At 36.1% G+C, this 17,431-nt stretch overlaps 1 protein-coding gene across 4 annotated transcripts in view; it reads right to left on the reverse strand.

Annotated features, from left to right (window-relative positions):
• Window positions 1-17,431, reverse strand: part of LOC103052596 (zinc finger protein 862) — a 59,639-nt gene that overhangs the window by 37,835 nt on the left and 4,373 nt on the right. For 3 of the 4 annotated variants that reach the window (XM_088145735.1, XM_088145737.1, XM_088145738.1), the window contains 4 exons: window positions 5,705-5,802; window positions 3,811-3,914; window positions 458-720; window positions 11-78 (listed from right to left, as the gene is read on the reverse strand). In XM_088145735.1, the coding sequence (XP_088001861.1) occupies window positions 11-78; window positions 458-720; window positions 3,811-3,914; window positions 5,705-5,802 (533 nt within the window). Of the gene's footprint in view, window positions 1-10; window positions 79-457; window positions 721-3,810; window positions 3,915-5,704; window positions 5,803-7,508; window positions 7,674-17,431 lie in introns of all 4 variants that reach the window. The other variant, XM_088145736.1, reaches the window with a different exon arrangement.

The raw sequence follows: 17,431 nt of genomic DNA on the forward strand, positions 1-17,431 counted from the left end.
ACAGACTCACCTCATCCAGTTTGATGTAGTCTCATCTGTTCCATCTATGGATTTGTAGTGGTTGTTCTTATCAACAATCTGCAAAAAGAAAAAAAAAACATAAATTTACCACAAAGTCAGGACCATGCAGAATAAGGAAATGTAATCATTTAATTTTTCATTCTTAGAGCAATACCTCCTATTTATTTCTTGGAGCTGACCAAGAAAATCCATCAGGAAGATAGCTGTACAGTAGCCTGCAGAACTATGTTTTCTTGTATAAAAATCTTGTCCTGGCCTCCAAGTTTTCCTTTGTTGTTTATACTTTAACCTTTGCCTGAAGATTAGCTGTAAGAGGAATTTCTTAATTACACATATTCCTTTTATAGCTAATGCAGAGGCACTCATTTTTAAGCAAAAATGTCCAGACATTAATCTCATTGATTATTTAAAGAATCACCCAGCTGAGAATACTCACCAGCCAAGAGAAAAATCCTGCCGACTTGTCCTGACTGGACAGCTTCCCTTCATATGGTCCAAAGATGCGACCTTTGGGGATAACTTCATTTACACAGCGCACATCCCTCTCCCCATTTGGCTCTTTGACCACTTCCATGCCAGGAGGGATAGTGAGCGCAGCTCGGTCAGGGATGCCAATGGGTATTGGAGCATCAGACACAAACATTGGTGGGCCATGATTTGGACATTCATCTACAAAGTACTCCTGGCACGACTCACAAACTGTAGAAAGAGGAAATAACAAGAATGAGTCGAGCCCTCTGAATCTTGATATGGATGCCAGTAATTTTTTTTTTAATACAAATTTAATTTTCTAATCAAAACTTGCTGATGAGTTACAACTCCCATGAAGTTGTAAACAAATTTGCAAAAATATCTAAGGGACTCTTTTTATTAAAAAGCAATTCCCAGTCACAAAGCTGTATCTTTCTAAGTCACAGGTTATGCATTTGCCAAGGATTTCAGCTCACTGCTATAGGAAAGCGAATGCTTGCTTCCAGAATGAAGGCATAATTCACAAAATCTTGCCTAAAAGAATCAAGTATCATTGAATCCAACCATTCCCTAAAGCAGGAGCAAACAACTACAGTTTGCCATAACTACTGAACTACGTTGTGTTCCCCTGCATATGTCACCTTTAATCCACAGCCAATACAAAGGAACTGCTGAGAAAGCAAGCTGCACCATCTCTACTTCCCATGAGTTAAGGCAGGAAAATGTGAACCGCAGCTACTGGGGAGGCTCTCTGAACCAGGGATTATTCCAGGCACAAGGAGCATTCTTTAATTTTTTTTAAAGATGGAAACACATATGAATTAGTCCTAACAGGACTTCATAACATGTAAATGAATGTCCATGTGTGTGAAGTAGCTCTTTCTCATAATTAAGTCTCAGGCCAGGGTTTGCAATTAAGACATTAGTACAGTTATTCCTTTCATAATTTGCTGAGCTTTTTCAATAGCTCCAAGGCTACCTGGACTGATTTTTTAAAATCTCTTTTATGAGGATGCAAAAAGTGTTTCTGGTATTTATTTATTTATTTATTTATCAATCACATTTATATAGCCACCCATCTCACACAAAGTGACTCTGGTATGGTATGTCTGTAGAATACCAGGCTGCTCTGAGCCATCATTATCTCTCATCCTATTATAACCTCATAAGGTTGTTAATATAAAATTGGAGATAACATACATATATACATAAAGAGGCAGCAATTGTGGCAAGGTCAGCCCTGTGAAAATCATTACTAAGAAGAGTGGCATTGATTATAACTATTGGAACCAAAACAAGGGTTCAAAGCAATACTACGGGAAGAATCAATGTAATTTTCATTGTATATTCTCTTGAAAACAATACAAAGTTTTGTTTAAATCTGAATTAAATTTGAATTTATATACATGAAGAGATTAGATTTAATGCTTTCTGAATTGGAACCCCACTTCTTGCCCACAGGTGAGGTAAAGATTCCCTACCTCTTTCTGCTTTCAGTGGGGGAATCACATAGACATTTATTTTAAAATCCTTAGTATGGCAATTCTCACTACAAAACAGTTATTAAAGGGTTAATATGATCCTGTAACTGCCCAGAACTCATAGGCAAGAAAAGAGAGCAAGCCACTGGTTTTCCATACAGTTAGAGTTTCCCATGTGGGAAATTTTATAGATATTGCCAGAGCCAGAAATAGAATCTCAGACAAGCTGGAGATCATACACTAAAAAAATGTTTGTCTTTCAAAGAAAGTTGTTTACTGTATGCTTTGGGTATACAGTATAACTATGTGGCACAAAATGGAGAAAATGTTTTGTTTCAAACCAGGGCAAAACCATTGCATTCTGCAGATTCTGCCAAATCATTCCAGGCCAGGCAGAAGTAAACCTAAAATGTGTTGGTTGTTCCAAGTTTTAGATTAAATAAAATCTGGGTGAGCCAGGAAAAAAAGTCTGGTCTGTATCATCCTCTGTCCTCCCTCCTTCCCTCAGCAGCTCCCAGAACAGAACATCCCACTAGCCTGTCCATCCTTCTGCCCAAAGCACCTTCTCTACCTCCCTCAGCTACCACTAATTGCCCAGGGCAACAGGTCGTCTACCATCAATTCTCCATGTCCTTGGCATTTTCCCAGTTTCCTCCCCTAAAATCACTTTTTCCCAGAACAAAACAATGTTGTTTGTTCCACACATGGACCCAAATACCCAAATGTGTATCTTTCATTTTGGGCATGAACAAACCCAAAACAGCTGTTCCCACATATACTGTCAGATTGACAAGCAACCCTAGGAGGTTCCCCCCCCCCTTTTTTTGGTTGCTTTTAGCTTTCTCTATAGACATTCAGCTTGTCTCCCATGCTCCAACCTACTAATCTGAAATAACTGCTTGCCCACAAAAGTTTTCTGGTAAATACTATTTAATATTTTGCTGCATCCTTACCATGGAGCTATTGTAATTTTTGAGAGAAACCATATGAGGGGCTAGGGTGAAAATTCTGCAAATTTAAATAAAAACAAGCTATATTATTTGATTATGTCCCTTCTGATAAAAAATAAAATTAGCTCTTCAATGACAGGTCTCTTCTGTTCTGGAAAGATTAAACTTAAAAAAAAAAATCATGTCAGCCAGCATTACATGTAGCAGAAAGTACTTCTCCAGTGGACAATACCAATCTGAGTATTAAAGTACAAAATCTGTTAGAGAAACCAGAGTTTAGGCCAGCTGGACTGTTTCCTCTCGAATCTACATTTATGACAGACATAGACCGTTCATAAGTAGCCTTGCTGATCCTCCATTTTGAAAATTCTGCCCTTTACATTTTCTTACATCTTAGCTGACGTATGGATTTAAGGCATGCTGTTGAATATGCCTCAAATTGCCACTTGGATACAAGCTATATTATTTAATAGTCAAAAAGATGGAATTTTTTAGCTGGGGGATTATAAACCTTTTCAGGTGCTGGTGCCAACATATAATTTCTCACAATATTGTGGCACCAAATAAATATTTAAAAATTAATTTTAAAATGGCCAAAATCTTCCAAGTTTATCAAGTATCATGAGGATTCTGAATATTTGCTTTAAAAATCATAATTTCAAGTGAGAAGGTCAACATCTTATGAAGTTTGGCAACCTTGGAAGATTTTTAGTTTTTTAACATTTAATTGTGGAGTCCTAAGAGGAGCAATATGGACAAAATGGTGCACAATCCTACCTTAGCTTTACTATTGCTATGCAGATAGCAACTGTGACCTTCCTACTGGCTACCTTTTCCATTCTAAAGGTTTAATACTAGAATGGTTAGATCATCAGTAAGATACTTACACCAAAAATCCACTTGCTGAAAACTTTTGGACATGATCAAATCCTGCTTTCCTTTTAGCTTTTTAGGTTCCACATCCACAGACTGAGAGTCAACCTTCTGAGAACTGACAAAACAAGAGAACATATGTGTGTGATATTCTGCTATGGAAAATGAAGAAAGATAAATTAGAACTATATGCTGTTGCTTTAACTTTGAGACTAAAATTAAGTTCCTGCTTCTTGGCTTCTAATTCTTCCATCAATTTAGTCAGTAACTATTTCCAAGTATTTTTGAAATCTTGCTTCCTAGAATTCTCTTCAGTAGGCTGTTAAATCCATTAGTCTGTGTGTATCTTTTGAGGAATTATTTCAAAGCTAAAATGAATGATCTCAGGGAAATTTGTAGACCTGGTGCCAGAACTCTAGTACATTCAACTATTTTCAGGTGGCTTGTCCCCTCTGCTTCCCTTCTGCTCCTTAAGTGACAAACATACCTCAACTCCAATAAACATGTTTGCCTATTGTCCTACAAATGTTATTCTGTCCTGCTATTTTAATCCCCTACAGCATGGGTGGGCAACTTCTGATAGTGTGGAATATACACCTATTTCACAATAAGGGAAAGGAAAGAAGGCTATCTAGGAAGGGGGCTTTGCTGCCCTATTCAGTTATAGTCATGTAACCATAGACAGCCTCACCAAACACCATGATTTAGTATCGAACTATGAACCAAGCCATCAGCCATTCAGTCATCAGGCCTTCTTCCCAACTCTGTCCCATACTGAATCCCTCTTTTTCAGAAATACAAAGAAGCCTTTGTCTCATTCACATCTTCCACTCAATTTGCTATGAACAGGTGTTCTATTCTTTCTCTGTACAAGAAGATATATTATTCCCCTTAACCCAAGTTGCCATAATAGGATGGGGAGAAGTAAATAGTTTTGGTACAAGATGCTGATCAAGTCACAGGAAAAAACAAACAAACAGGAAATGTTTTCAAATCACTCACAATCTCATAAAAACTTTTAACAACTTAGGCAGCTTGAACATATGTCCCAAAATGCTTTCACAGATATGGAAAACTACAATAACATTCAGTGCTTTTGTAGTTTTGAATAGGACTAATCAGACAAAAGACAGGATGCAATGACTGCTTTATGTTCACAGTCTTAAATCTATCTATCTATCTATTGCTTCTATCAGTTTATTCCAAAGCTTTTCACCTATAGATGGGACAGCAGGCACTTATTTTGCAATTCTATATCAATTTGGGTGTATAGAAATTACTTATGAGTTAGCACATGTAATTGTAATGCAGTGTTTTTTTTCATGGTACCCTGAGGAAACCCCAGGAAGCTAAAACAATTCTTAAGAAAAAAATAGCAATGATTCCTCCCTCAGCATGAGTTCTATTCTGAGAGTTGAACTCCACAATCTAGAAATCTATCCGCAGCCAAAAAGCTATTGGAGAGCCTTATAACCGAAAAGTATAGTCAGAAATATTCCCAGAAGTTTCTAAAGCACAAAGGAAACCTGTGGATGATGAACTGATACTGGAAAACATTTGCTGAGAGTCATAGGTATCCAAGGGCAGAAGCGGGAAGCATACCTCACAGGGTTGCTATTGTGGGGAACGTAGAAGGCAGAAGCATTATGTGTATGTTGCCTTGAGTGGACCAAAAGTTAAGGTGGGATAAAAATCCAACAAATAAATAAGTGTCATGATGCAAGCTATGTGATTTACATTCTAGTGTCCAATGTTGGGAACTACTTGTGTGTGATACTGGGACACAAATATGAAAGGCCAAAGTTTGCACTGTGACATCATGATGCACATTTCATCCTTTTTTTTGCCTTTGCAGTTTGCATGGATTCCTATGTTGATAGTGCAAATTAGAAACCCAAAGGCTCTTACCCAAGTTGTCCATATTCTTCTTCCTGGCATGGAGAACAGGGTTCCGTCTTGATAGTTACCATTTCTCCCAAGCAATCCTTCAGTTTTTCAGTCATGTTCTATAAAAAATCAAAAATTAAAGGTAAAAGTGTAAATTTTCACATTGAAACAATGTTTTTCTAAAACAAGTCTTGAAAGAAATTGATTCTCCAGCTGATATGACATTAGATATCAGCATCTGTAAAAGTTGCTATCTAGTAAACTTTTTAATGATGAAATGCAGTACTGCTATTTCATCCACAAATCAAACTTAAATACCAAACCACCACACCAAGTTTTCTCATCTCCCCCACATTTTTCATAACAACTGCAAGTAATCTTAAAAAGGCCAGATAAATTACCCCTACTTTTTGGGGGTGAAGCCTCCTATACTTTTAGATCAACTACAAGCCAGTTTATCTATATTATGCTAAACCAGTTTTCCCCAAATCTGGTGTTTCAGAGGTTTTGGACTACAACTCCTATTTCCTCAAAGATGATGTATCCAACATATCTGGAGAATTGGGAACTGAGCTAAAATATGCTAAATCAGGCTAAGATTCCTCACATATAATTTTAGACAGGTTCATCAGAAAATCATGCAGATTCTCTTCTGTTCTTATTATACTTGGAGTCTGCTGCAATATACATAATGGTTATTTTGTTCCTCATACAGATCAGGTTGCTAATAATGAAAACATTTATGGATTCTAGGAAATGGAACACTGCAAGTTGAAAAAATTAAATTAAAATATATTGCAGGGGTCAGGATCAGTATTTTCCATACTTCAAGTTCTGTTAGTCTATAGTATTCTATCCGAATACAGACTTTTGAGCCATATTGCTACTTGAATGCCACCTGGATAGTAACGTAGGGTAAAATTGAATATTTATTTCAGTTTACAAGAAAAATAGTAAATCAGATCCTCTACTTCATGGGACATAAGACAGAACCTAAGTTAAAATAATTGCAATTAATGTTCTATTATGCAAAAAGTATCTTGAATAGACTCTAGATTAGGATTATATTTACAAGGAGTAATAAAAACAACCTACCTATCTATGATTTGGGACTAGTGTTTCTGAATGATAGCATCCCCTGTTGTGAACTTATTTGCCTTTAGGAGCATCCTCAAAAGCCCTACTCCATTTTTCACTTCAGGTTAAAGTTAAAATCATATTAGCTTATGCGTATAATTTGTGACATATTTTAATTTAGGTTCTGCTTTTAATGGATGGTATTCACTGTAGTTTTCCTTTCATAATAAACTTTGCTGTTGCCTGTCTAGAAAGCTTCATGCTGAAACATAGGCGCATATCTAGCTTCTTAAGTCCTACATAAACACATCTCAAAAGTTTTACAGGTGCTTTTGTCTTACTGCTGAATAGATTTACCACATGCACACTGAAGAATTGATATTGAAAGGAGCCCTAAATTTGCCTTTTAAAATGAAGTTTAAAATATGTTGTTATATTTTCATACGGCTTCCCATGGCAGTTTCTGAAAAGTGTATCCAAATAATAATAATTAACATACAACATTAAAATTGCATTGCTTCAAAAGCAGTTAATATAAATGCTTTTTCATTAAAAAAGTGGATGAGAAATATGGCCTCAAAGCTGCCTAAAAATCTGCAAGCAGTTGCTGTATTGTCTCTTAAAAAACATTTCCCTCACAATGATCGTCTCTGGATGAAAAAGGAGCAACCATAAAACACAAATTCCCTGCACAGTTTTCCTCTTTTATTCAGGTTTCATATCAAATTTTGGTAATTTTTTATATTACCTTTAGCAGCATGGAAGCCACTGCAGCTCCTGATGTCTGATTTCTTGCAAGCTTTTAACGCTCTCATTGTACAAGTGACATTTTTCAGGGCTTGCAAATCTGTCTACATGGTTGGAACACTTTTAGCTCATCTTCTCTAGTCTAAATATTTTCACAGTATCCAATCTGCAAAAAAATTAAAACCAGAACTATGCATTGGATTCCTGAATGCCTTCATTCTTAAGGCTGCTTCTCTTCCATATACAGCAAGAGAAGACTGAGTGTGAATTCCTTAAGAATATAACACTGAAGGCAGTACAATTTTAAAAACTGCATCATATGTACCATCAAGGAAGATGACCCTGAATTTAGGATTCCTTACCCCCCCACACAAAAAAAAAAGGGGGGGGGAGAAAAAGATTTGTTTTCATTACTGAATTCTCTGTGAAGCCAAGACAGGCTTCTTGTTTAACAGTGAATGGTAAAGACTTAATCTTCCTCTCAGGTCAATATATTTATTGCACACATAAAAAAGCACCCTAAACAAAAATTTCAGCAACTCCTTTAAGCCAAAGACATTTGCAGAGACTCTAAGAATACTATAACTCCTCTTAGCCTTGAAGCTCTTAGCCTTAATCTTAAGGGGTTTTTTTCTCTCTGCCCAAAATCTTTATGCCCTCTCTTTGTTTATTGAAGCTCAGGGATGGGCAACCTCCCTTTTTTGGCCCCCAGAAACTGTATCTGACCACAATTCAAACTGTTTCATATGTTACTTCCACTCTGAGATGGGACTGACAGAAAGACATGTAGTGTGAACCCCCAAACCTATTGCCCTCCCCCAATCAAGAAAAGGAAATTCTTGATTATCATTCCCACCCAGTGCAGCTTTCATATATGCTACTTTATAAGTTTGCCATAATAAAGGGTGGGTAAGAGAAATATTGTACAATGCCCCACTCATTCAAAGAATACACTCATGAATACATGCACACACACACACACTTTGTGAAGTATCTACGTTCCCCTTTTTTCTTCATAGTCCTGGTATTATCCTTTGCAATATTTCTTATGTATTTCTTCTCTGATGAAATCATATGCTGGTATTTTGAGTCCACTTTTAAAATAGAGTGAAGTACACAGAAATATGCATCCTACTGTGCTATTGTATATGGGAGGAGTAGTTGGCAAACAAGAGGTTAGTACATGCTATGCTACAAACATTTAATGAAATACTGACTTTCTTAGGAAGAAACACAATGTGAAATGAAATATTGGGCTGAGATGAGAATAGAATAAACATTTTCAACTATGTACAAAATGCTAGTGCAGGCATACTTTTACAAAAACTTTGCACTAAACCCACTGGGCTAGGAAATCAGCAGGAAATGTACTTAGTGATAATTTATGGTGATGGCAGGCCCCAACTCTCTTGTCCTTCCGGAAAGCAGTCAAGACCTGGCTCTGCCAACTGGCGTGGAGCGAAAAAAGGGGCAACCAACCCTGGTGGTGGCTAGGACCTTGAAGATGCTCCCATATGTTAACATCTTACTGATCATCAACATCTTGGAAGTTACTATTATTTGCGTATGTGTTTAGTTTTATTCTATTTTTACTGTATTTTTATATTGTTTTTATTGTATTTTAATTAATATTTATTGTTGTTTTATTGTGAACCACCCAGAGTCACTTTTTCATGAGAAGGGTGGTATCTAAATTTGAAATATAAATATAAATAAATAAATTGAGAATGAGAGTAACATATAGTTAAAAAGACAGTTGGTAGTAACTGATCATCAAGTTATTGAACTGCTAACTTTCCTATGTCTCTGACATGACAGATACTGAGTACAAGACTTGGGGGACTGTACATTTTAGCCTTGGAATAACATAGTGTGTCTAAGAATGGTTAAGAAATAATCTACACAGCTAAATTTTATTAAAAATTATTCATACCCTAGTAAGCTAAAATTTGATACAGTACACTCATTCTCCAAGAATACTAGATGATTAGAAAAATACTTTTTAACAAAGAATATTGACTTAATTTATTATGTTGCAAAAGACTGGATGGATTTCCAGGAGCAGCCAGAGAAATCTGTTGTTATAATATAAGATGGAAGCAACACAAGGAAATAGAAATATTGCAGACATACAAACAGATGTTGCTGCCGTCATTACTAGGTCCCTTAATAATGTGACCAAAATAGCATGTAAGCATAACTGGAACCCTTCAAGGTAGTCCAGAATACCTTGGGACTAACAGCCCTTCAAGGTAGTCCAGATCAGGAAACCAAAACCAAGAATACTAATACTACTTTTATTGTAAGATTACAGTAACAGAATCTTGCAAGTCTGAAAGTGCTCCCCCACTTGCCTTTACGTTACAGAGAACTACAGAGGGTCAATTTTGAGATACCTTCTCCACCCCCATTCCTGCTTTGGACTAAGATTTCGTTTATCAGACCATTGTCTAGGCTGCAAAATTATTCTCACAGCCCATTACACCTATGTTGTTTTAATTCTAGTATCTTTACCACTGTAACACATTCTATTGTTAGTTAGTAATAGCCATTCAAGGTTTGGAGATCAATTATATTTATTTATTTATTGGAACTTATATGTCATATGTCCAAGCAGCTTACATTCATTAAAAAAATTATCTAGTACTGTAATCAATACAACAAGAAAGCAAACAGGAACTCCAACATCCAAAGAACAACAACATAGAAAAATCCACAACAGGATGTTCCTCTCATAACAAATCTGTTCACAAGGGTCTCTGGAATACAGTAACCAGGTTTTAAAGGCTTTCTGAAAAACTAATAGGGTGGAGGGTAATTTAATCTCAGAAGGAATACTGTTCCAGAGGAGAAGGCAGTGACTGAGAAAGCTTGTCCCTATACAGTAGTCCCTGAACACAACATTCCTTAAGAGAAGGGACACACAAAGAGACCATTCTTCCTGATCTTATTGGGCAGAAGGCAATCCCATAGATACACAGGTCCTAACCATGCTGGGCTTTAAGGGTGACAACAAGAAGTGTGAATTGCATTTGGAAAGAAACTGGTAGCCACTGGTGTTCTCAAAGTAGAAGTTTTACATGGACAAACCTAGAGGCTCTTATTGCTACTTCAAATATTACATTCTGTACTGGCTGACGCTTCTGGGTATCATTTAAGGGTAGTCCCTTTTAGACTGCACTGTAATAGTTCAGAAGAAAGGTGACTAAAGCATGAGTAACTATGAACATACCCTTCCAATCCATTAAAAAACATACCTAAGACACTAGATGTAGCTATACAAAGGTCCTTCTAGCCACAGTTGCCATCTGCTCTTCAAACAGAAACTATGAATCCAAGAGGACATCCAGATTATAAAACAAATTACAAAACAATTCTGTACCCTATTCAAAATCAAAGATGGAATATTCTTGGTATTGGAGTACTTCTGAACCTATAACCACTCTGTCTTGTTGGGATTAAACCTGAGTCTGTTCATCCTCATCCAGACTCTGATAGCCACCAGGCACCACATTACCTGTTAAGCCTGGGGTTGAGATATGACTTGCCAATTTATATCTCAACATCTATATTCCTTCCAATTCCCATTCAAAATGTTAATTTCATAATCCTGTAAGCAACCATATTATAGTATGTGAACTATTCACTTTTTTTTTTTTTACTTTGCTCCAATTTTATTTTGGTTACCATTGTTACATTTATTACAGTTTATACCTTAAATAGTAACATTTAATATTATTCAGCAAAATTATATTATACTGAATGTCTACTAAGAGTATAACCTCTGTCAATAATAATAAAGAGCTTTGTGGTGCTTAAGACAAACAAATAGAGCCTATTGGAGTTGGGTGGCTAATACATTTGAATAAATAAAATAATGGGCGGCTATATAAATATGATAAATATATAAATAAAATAAAATAAATAAAATTATTGTACAAACTTTCATGAATCATAATTTACTTCATCAGACACATGGGCTGCACTACAGATAGAGAGTTGTTGGGTGGGGTAATGAAATAGTAAAAAAGAGGTGGGAGACAACGTGGATTACCTATAAACAAAACAGCAGTTGTGTTGACAGAGACATTCTCCCCTGAGTAGTTAACATATGTAGTTAGTTAAGAAATTGTGGTCTTTGCTCAGTCTCTGAAAAATGTTTTATCTTCATGAATTCTAACTCTACTGCTTTGTAATTCCTGGTCTGTTCTCTAATCTTTTGCTAATTCCACCAGGCATACTAAATGTCAACATTCATCATTCTAAATTTCCCCAAAGAGTACACAAAGTTAGATGTATTATGCACATTTCAGTATAGAAAGAAGCTGATAAAAACAAAGGGCTTGATGACTGGAATATTTCTATTATAAGCTCCTTGGCTCCCTTACTCATGGCCAAAAAGTTCTAAATGATTAAAAAAGATGTTTTCTCTTGAGATCTCACAATCTTGAACACATATAGTAAATATAAAACTTTGCTAATTATCAGCAACTGAGAAAAAAGAGATTAGAAAAAATCAACGTTATTGACTGGATTTGCGAAGCATATTTTATCTTGGTAGAGTAATTCATTAATTAAAGTATTTTAATTCTGCTTTTCTACGAAAATACACATAAAACAGTTAATAACTAAAACCAGAATTAAAAATACCATCTATATTTAAAACCACAATTAAAAAATATACTGTGTACAGGCAAAATATCAATTAGAAGATGTGCAACCAGTTAATTGCACAACTAAATAAAACAAAAACCAGAGAAAAAACTCAAGTTTTCACTCTACACCTGAAAAAGAGCAGGAACAATGAACTTCACATTGGGCTGAACTCCATTAAAATGCAAGTGGCCCATGAACAGGCCCATTCTGTGTGGGCAGTGGCCTGGTTTCATTAGTGGCGGGGGAGAGAACCTGAAGTTCTCTCCTGTAACCTGACAGCCTTTCTAGCTGTCCTTACAAGCTGGGCACATTCACATAGTTTAGAGTCTGTCAGGTACTTTGGTCCTAAGCCATTTAGACATTTAAAATATAAAACTAGCCCCTTGAATTGTCCCTGGAAACCAACTAATAACTATATGCTATTCTTTAGAGTCAGTCAAAGCCCTAACTGCCACATTTTGGACCAAACTGTAACTTCCAAAGTATCTTTGAAGCAGTTCCAAATCAAGAGTATTATCATAATCTATAATAACAGGGACACAGGTCACTCTGGCAATATCATTAGGTTCCAGAAATGGTTGCAATCAGTCAAAGCTGAAAGAATGCTTCCTATGCCAAAGTACACATCTGAGTATCAAATAACAAAGCTGTGTTGAGGAGCATTCTCAAATCTAAATAAATAGCAAGATCTAGATCAGTCTTACTATTCTTCAAGAATAATTCTTTCTCAATCAGATTTAATTTTGGCTTATTAAATCTCATTCAAAACAGACAGCAGTTCAAGACATCTATAGACATACCAGCTGTAGCTGGAATGAGACAGCTGAGCATCATCTGCATACTAATGACACTCCACATTAAACTTCATAACATCCTCAAATTCTTTTTGTAAATGTTAAAATAGGAAAATGATGAGTCCATCAATTATACCAAGGGGTAACCACCATAACACTGAACAGAACCGCTAATATGTAAGTATCTGAACCTCTGTAAAATGATGCCCCCCGAGACCTATCTGATCAGTCATACTGAAAATTCCAGTAAAACTAACATGGATACACTCCCATCTAGTATCTAATTCTTAGCACAGATCTGTTAAATAAAGTGGCCAAGGCCATTTTGGTACTAAACCAAGGTCTGAATCCTGACTGAAGTAAATCCAGATAATCTTTTTCTCAGGAACTACAATACCACCATGCGCTTATGGCTTTAACCAGGAAAAAGCAGATTAGAGACAAGAATAATTATTCAACCTGTCAGGATCCAAAGAGGTCTTTTTCAGGCTCCCTCAAGCAGAATAGAGTATTTCTGCTATTAAAGATTAGTTTTCGAATTTTCCCACTCCTTCTACAATTCCCCTTCACCTTCAGAGTTCCAAAGCTTGTTTCTAGATAGTTAGACACATGCAATTCTTGATACAACAGCATATCCATCTGAGAAAGCATAGTTAGTCTTCTCTAACCTTGGATAACAGCATCTATGCACCTATACATAATAGACAACTAATTTTTAATGTAGGGGCAAATTCTCCTCTAAGCTTCTTGCTTGCTTAACTTGGCATCCTGCCTAGAATCCTGCTATGGAGTTCACAAGGAATCTGTAAGGAATTATTTCAAGATGTTAATGGAAAGTGTTGGTTTTGCACTTTCAATAATCCTGTCTTATTCAGGTTTGGTGTATCCGAGAATTACAAACTACTTCTTTAATAAGTATTATAGATTATAGGATAAAAAGGCTATTATAATACTGCATTCATTTTGGTCATGTCTTCATTTGTGGATATTCTGACTTGTTGCAAAACTTCAAAGTAAACTTTCTAGCCTTGCTACAATATTTAGTACAGAGTATGCATGAACATAATGTTTATTATTGATTTCCTTAGTTTCCCATCTATTTTTTAAAAAATCATAGTGTAAACACCTTGTGGGCAAATGCCCAGCACACTGCACACTCCATAAAGGAGAAACAAAATCAGTGTATCAAGAGATATTCTGTAATTTGTCTGGTAAAGATAGCATCCAATAGTTGGACTACATTTCAGTGGAGATGGTGACTTGACACTGAATTACCCTTTTAAGACACATGAAGGATTAGTAGCACTAGCACAGCAGGGGTGAAAAGCAATGTTGACTGTAAATAAGCACTATGTACAGTGCCAAGATCCTTTCTCGTGCTTTATGATCATATTAATAGAAGCTCCATCATGTCACAGAGAATATTAGCAAAACAGCCACTTGTGCGTATGATTCCCTAGTATTAATCACAGTTAACCTCAACCTGGAATGAGATAAGACGAAAGGCAAGGATCCAAATTCCCCACTACACTTGTCCAGTTGCTTTGGAAACATTCTACTTCTCATTTGTATTTACTGTCCATGGAATTAAAAGACAGTGCCTGTATGTTTCCTGGCAATCTCCAATCCTGCCACTTCCACACAAAGGAAGGCTGCATCCATCTCTTCAATATTCTCACTTAGTAGAGCACTTGGAGACTCTGAAAAATTCTTAAATGCTTTTGAAGAACTATTAACAGACAAGAGTCTTCTCATAAAGACTCACAGAAGTTTTTATACAAGAGAGGTATGGAAGCTTTTCTGGTTGTTTTGAAATTCTAATTGCATCTGATAAATAGCAAATGACTATATTTTTCATTACTCTGCAAAACAGAAGCACAAATGGGGCATATAAGTTTTATTTTTTCTTATTAGTATTAAAATAGTGTCTGCTAGTACTGTATTATGTAACAATGCATTAAATCTAAAATGCATCTTGTGCTGCTTTAAGGAGGTGCAGTGAATACTCCACGCATTCCAAAGCACCTTGCCTTTGAATCTAAAATGCTGCATAGCCCTATTAGACACCATTTTATGTTAGTCTGGCCCAAACTGATGCCCTCTAGCTGTATACATTCTTACAGCACACTTAACCAGTGAAATAATTTTAACACTGGCTAGGATTCTTTTTTGTTTGGCTTATAATGTTGTGAAAGACATCTTTTTGGTTCAATTACTGTGAGAACTAAAAAGTGGGTTAATTCACTAACAAGTTAAGTGGGTTGCATGAACAGAGTTATTGTCTTCAATTTCAACTCCTATCATTTCACGAATTCTGGAAAATGAAGTCCAACACAACTGGAGATACCCAGGATGGGAAATACCATGTACCAAAGAACTTTACCATTCTAAAAAAACCTTAATGCCCTGCCCTTGCTAATGCCTCATGATCAAATATCAAAGGAAAAGAAAGACTAAACAAGATGGAGTTGGTGCAATTGTCTTTATTAAATCCCTAATCTGAAAACCCTGACAGCTCTGAGGAAATCTCAATTCTAAATTTAGTTTATAAGCCAGACTGGTAAAAATTAAAATAACGATAATGCTTGCCTAAAGATCATTTACTCATCAACGTGAGTTTCCTATCTGCCCCCCACTCCTGCAAGAAGTTGGAGATGGAGCAGTGGCTACAGTATGAAATCTGGTTAGATTTTATGTTTGTCCCTCCATCCATCAGCAACACCCCCCCCCGCAAAATACAGATATTCAGGTATTCCATATTAGAACTAGAAGCTATCATCTTAATTCTAGGATGTATCTTAAACATTCTGAAAAAGAAACTTAAGACTTACTTAGTGTTAGGATGGTGTACAGAAATATGGCCTCAAAAGATATGGGAGAAAAAAAATATTCAGGGAGTACAGAAGTTACTGATAGAGAATTATACTACATGTACAACAGCAGTGCATGCAGAATACTTTAATGCAGTCTTTCCAAATCAGTTCCCTTTCAAATGTGCTGGATTACATACTCTAGCATCCCCAGCCTTTGAAAAGCTGCGCTAATGTAATAGAAAATGCTACCATTTTTTAGAGGACCTCCCTGATCTAAATGTTTATTGAAATGAACATTACGTAATCAACAAAGACAGAATTTTTAAAGCACTTTTCCCTTTAAATAACTTATAACATAGAACACAGTGAGGTTTTTGGAATAATAAATTCATTCAGTATATGGCTTTTCTCAACCTGGGAATCTTTAGATGTGTTGGGCTTCATCTTCCAGAATTCATGAAATTACAGGAGTTGCAGAATCTAGGCATGACTCTTCCCTTAATCACTAATAATGATTAGAAATGAGATAATAGTGGCTCATGAGGTTTAGACTACTTTAGTCAGTGTTTTCACTGTTTTGCTTGCAGGCAACTTAAAAATATACACATTTTATAAATAAAATTTAAAGAGTTTTAAAGGTACTGTTAACTCCTAGTTCCACTGGCTTGAGGTGCTTCAAAGTGTTCCCATCAATAGTAAATTCCAAAATTGAATGTTCTGGAAACAAGAGCAACTATGTTAGCTTCATGCTGGTACTGGAATTTCCTCTCGCTGATTTAAACAGGAGAGAACATTTTAAAAAAGAAAAAAAGTTAGGGGAAAAAAAATATCCTGGCTCCCAATATGTGATTCTTGAAGCTGCAAGACCACCTCTTTGTGCCTACATAGGATGGCTCTCTCCTTGATCAGAAATGATTTGCATCTGTTCCAAGGCTATGCATACTTGATCTTAGTATGGCTCACAGCTAATATGCCACTCATTATTTCATTTTGTTTGAAACATAGTTCATAACATGCAATACAAAGGACTGAATTCTTGAAATAAAGAGGCAAATACTGTAGCAGCATCAGGGTAATCTACCCCTTTAAGGTTGTTTTTATAATGAATGAAAAGGAGCATCTAAATAATAGGCTAATTTATTTACTAATAAGGAGCTCAATAATACAAGAAATAATCATATAAACAGTGCCGCACTAGATCAGACAAGAGATCCATCTGGTCCAAATTCAGTTTCCAGAGTGGTCAGTATAAGTCTAAAATAGAAGCATAACATCACCTTCTAGTTCACCTTTCTGAAAAATAGTCTTGAAAGGCATGTTGCCTCTCATGTTAGATTAAGTCGTCATTACCAGTAGGCATTGATAGCTTTATCTTCCACTGATTGATTGAATCCTTTTTTAAACCCATATAAGTTTGTGGCTCTTGCTGTATCTAAATGCCAGAGTTTAAGCATATGCTCAGCCTAGTATTTTCTTTTATCAGTCATTACTTTCCCACCATTTCACTTCTTTAAATGACTAGGTTTTAGTGTCAGTGAGGAACATATGTTTCTACCATAATGCATAGCTTTGTACAATCATATTCCCCTCAAACTAAACCAAGCCCCAAGTTATCGTTTTTCTCCATATGGTATCGCTCCTGCCTCTCAATCATTTTGGCG

Source organism: Python bivittatus, unplaced genomic scaffold (genome assembly GCF_059951505.1).
Source record: "Python bivittatus isolate LINGU-HERP-01145 unplaced genomic scaffold, Pbiv_v1 ctg000480_np1212, whole genome shotgun sequence".
Taxonomy (NCBI): Eukaryota; Metazoa; Chordata; class Lepidosauria; order Squamata; family Pythonidae; genus Python; species Python bivittatus.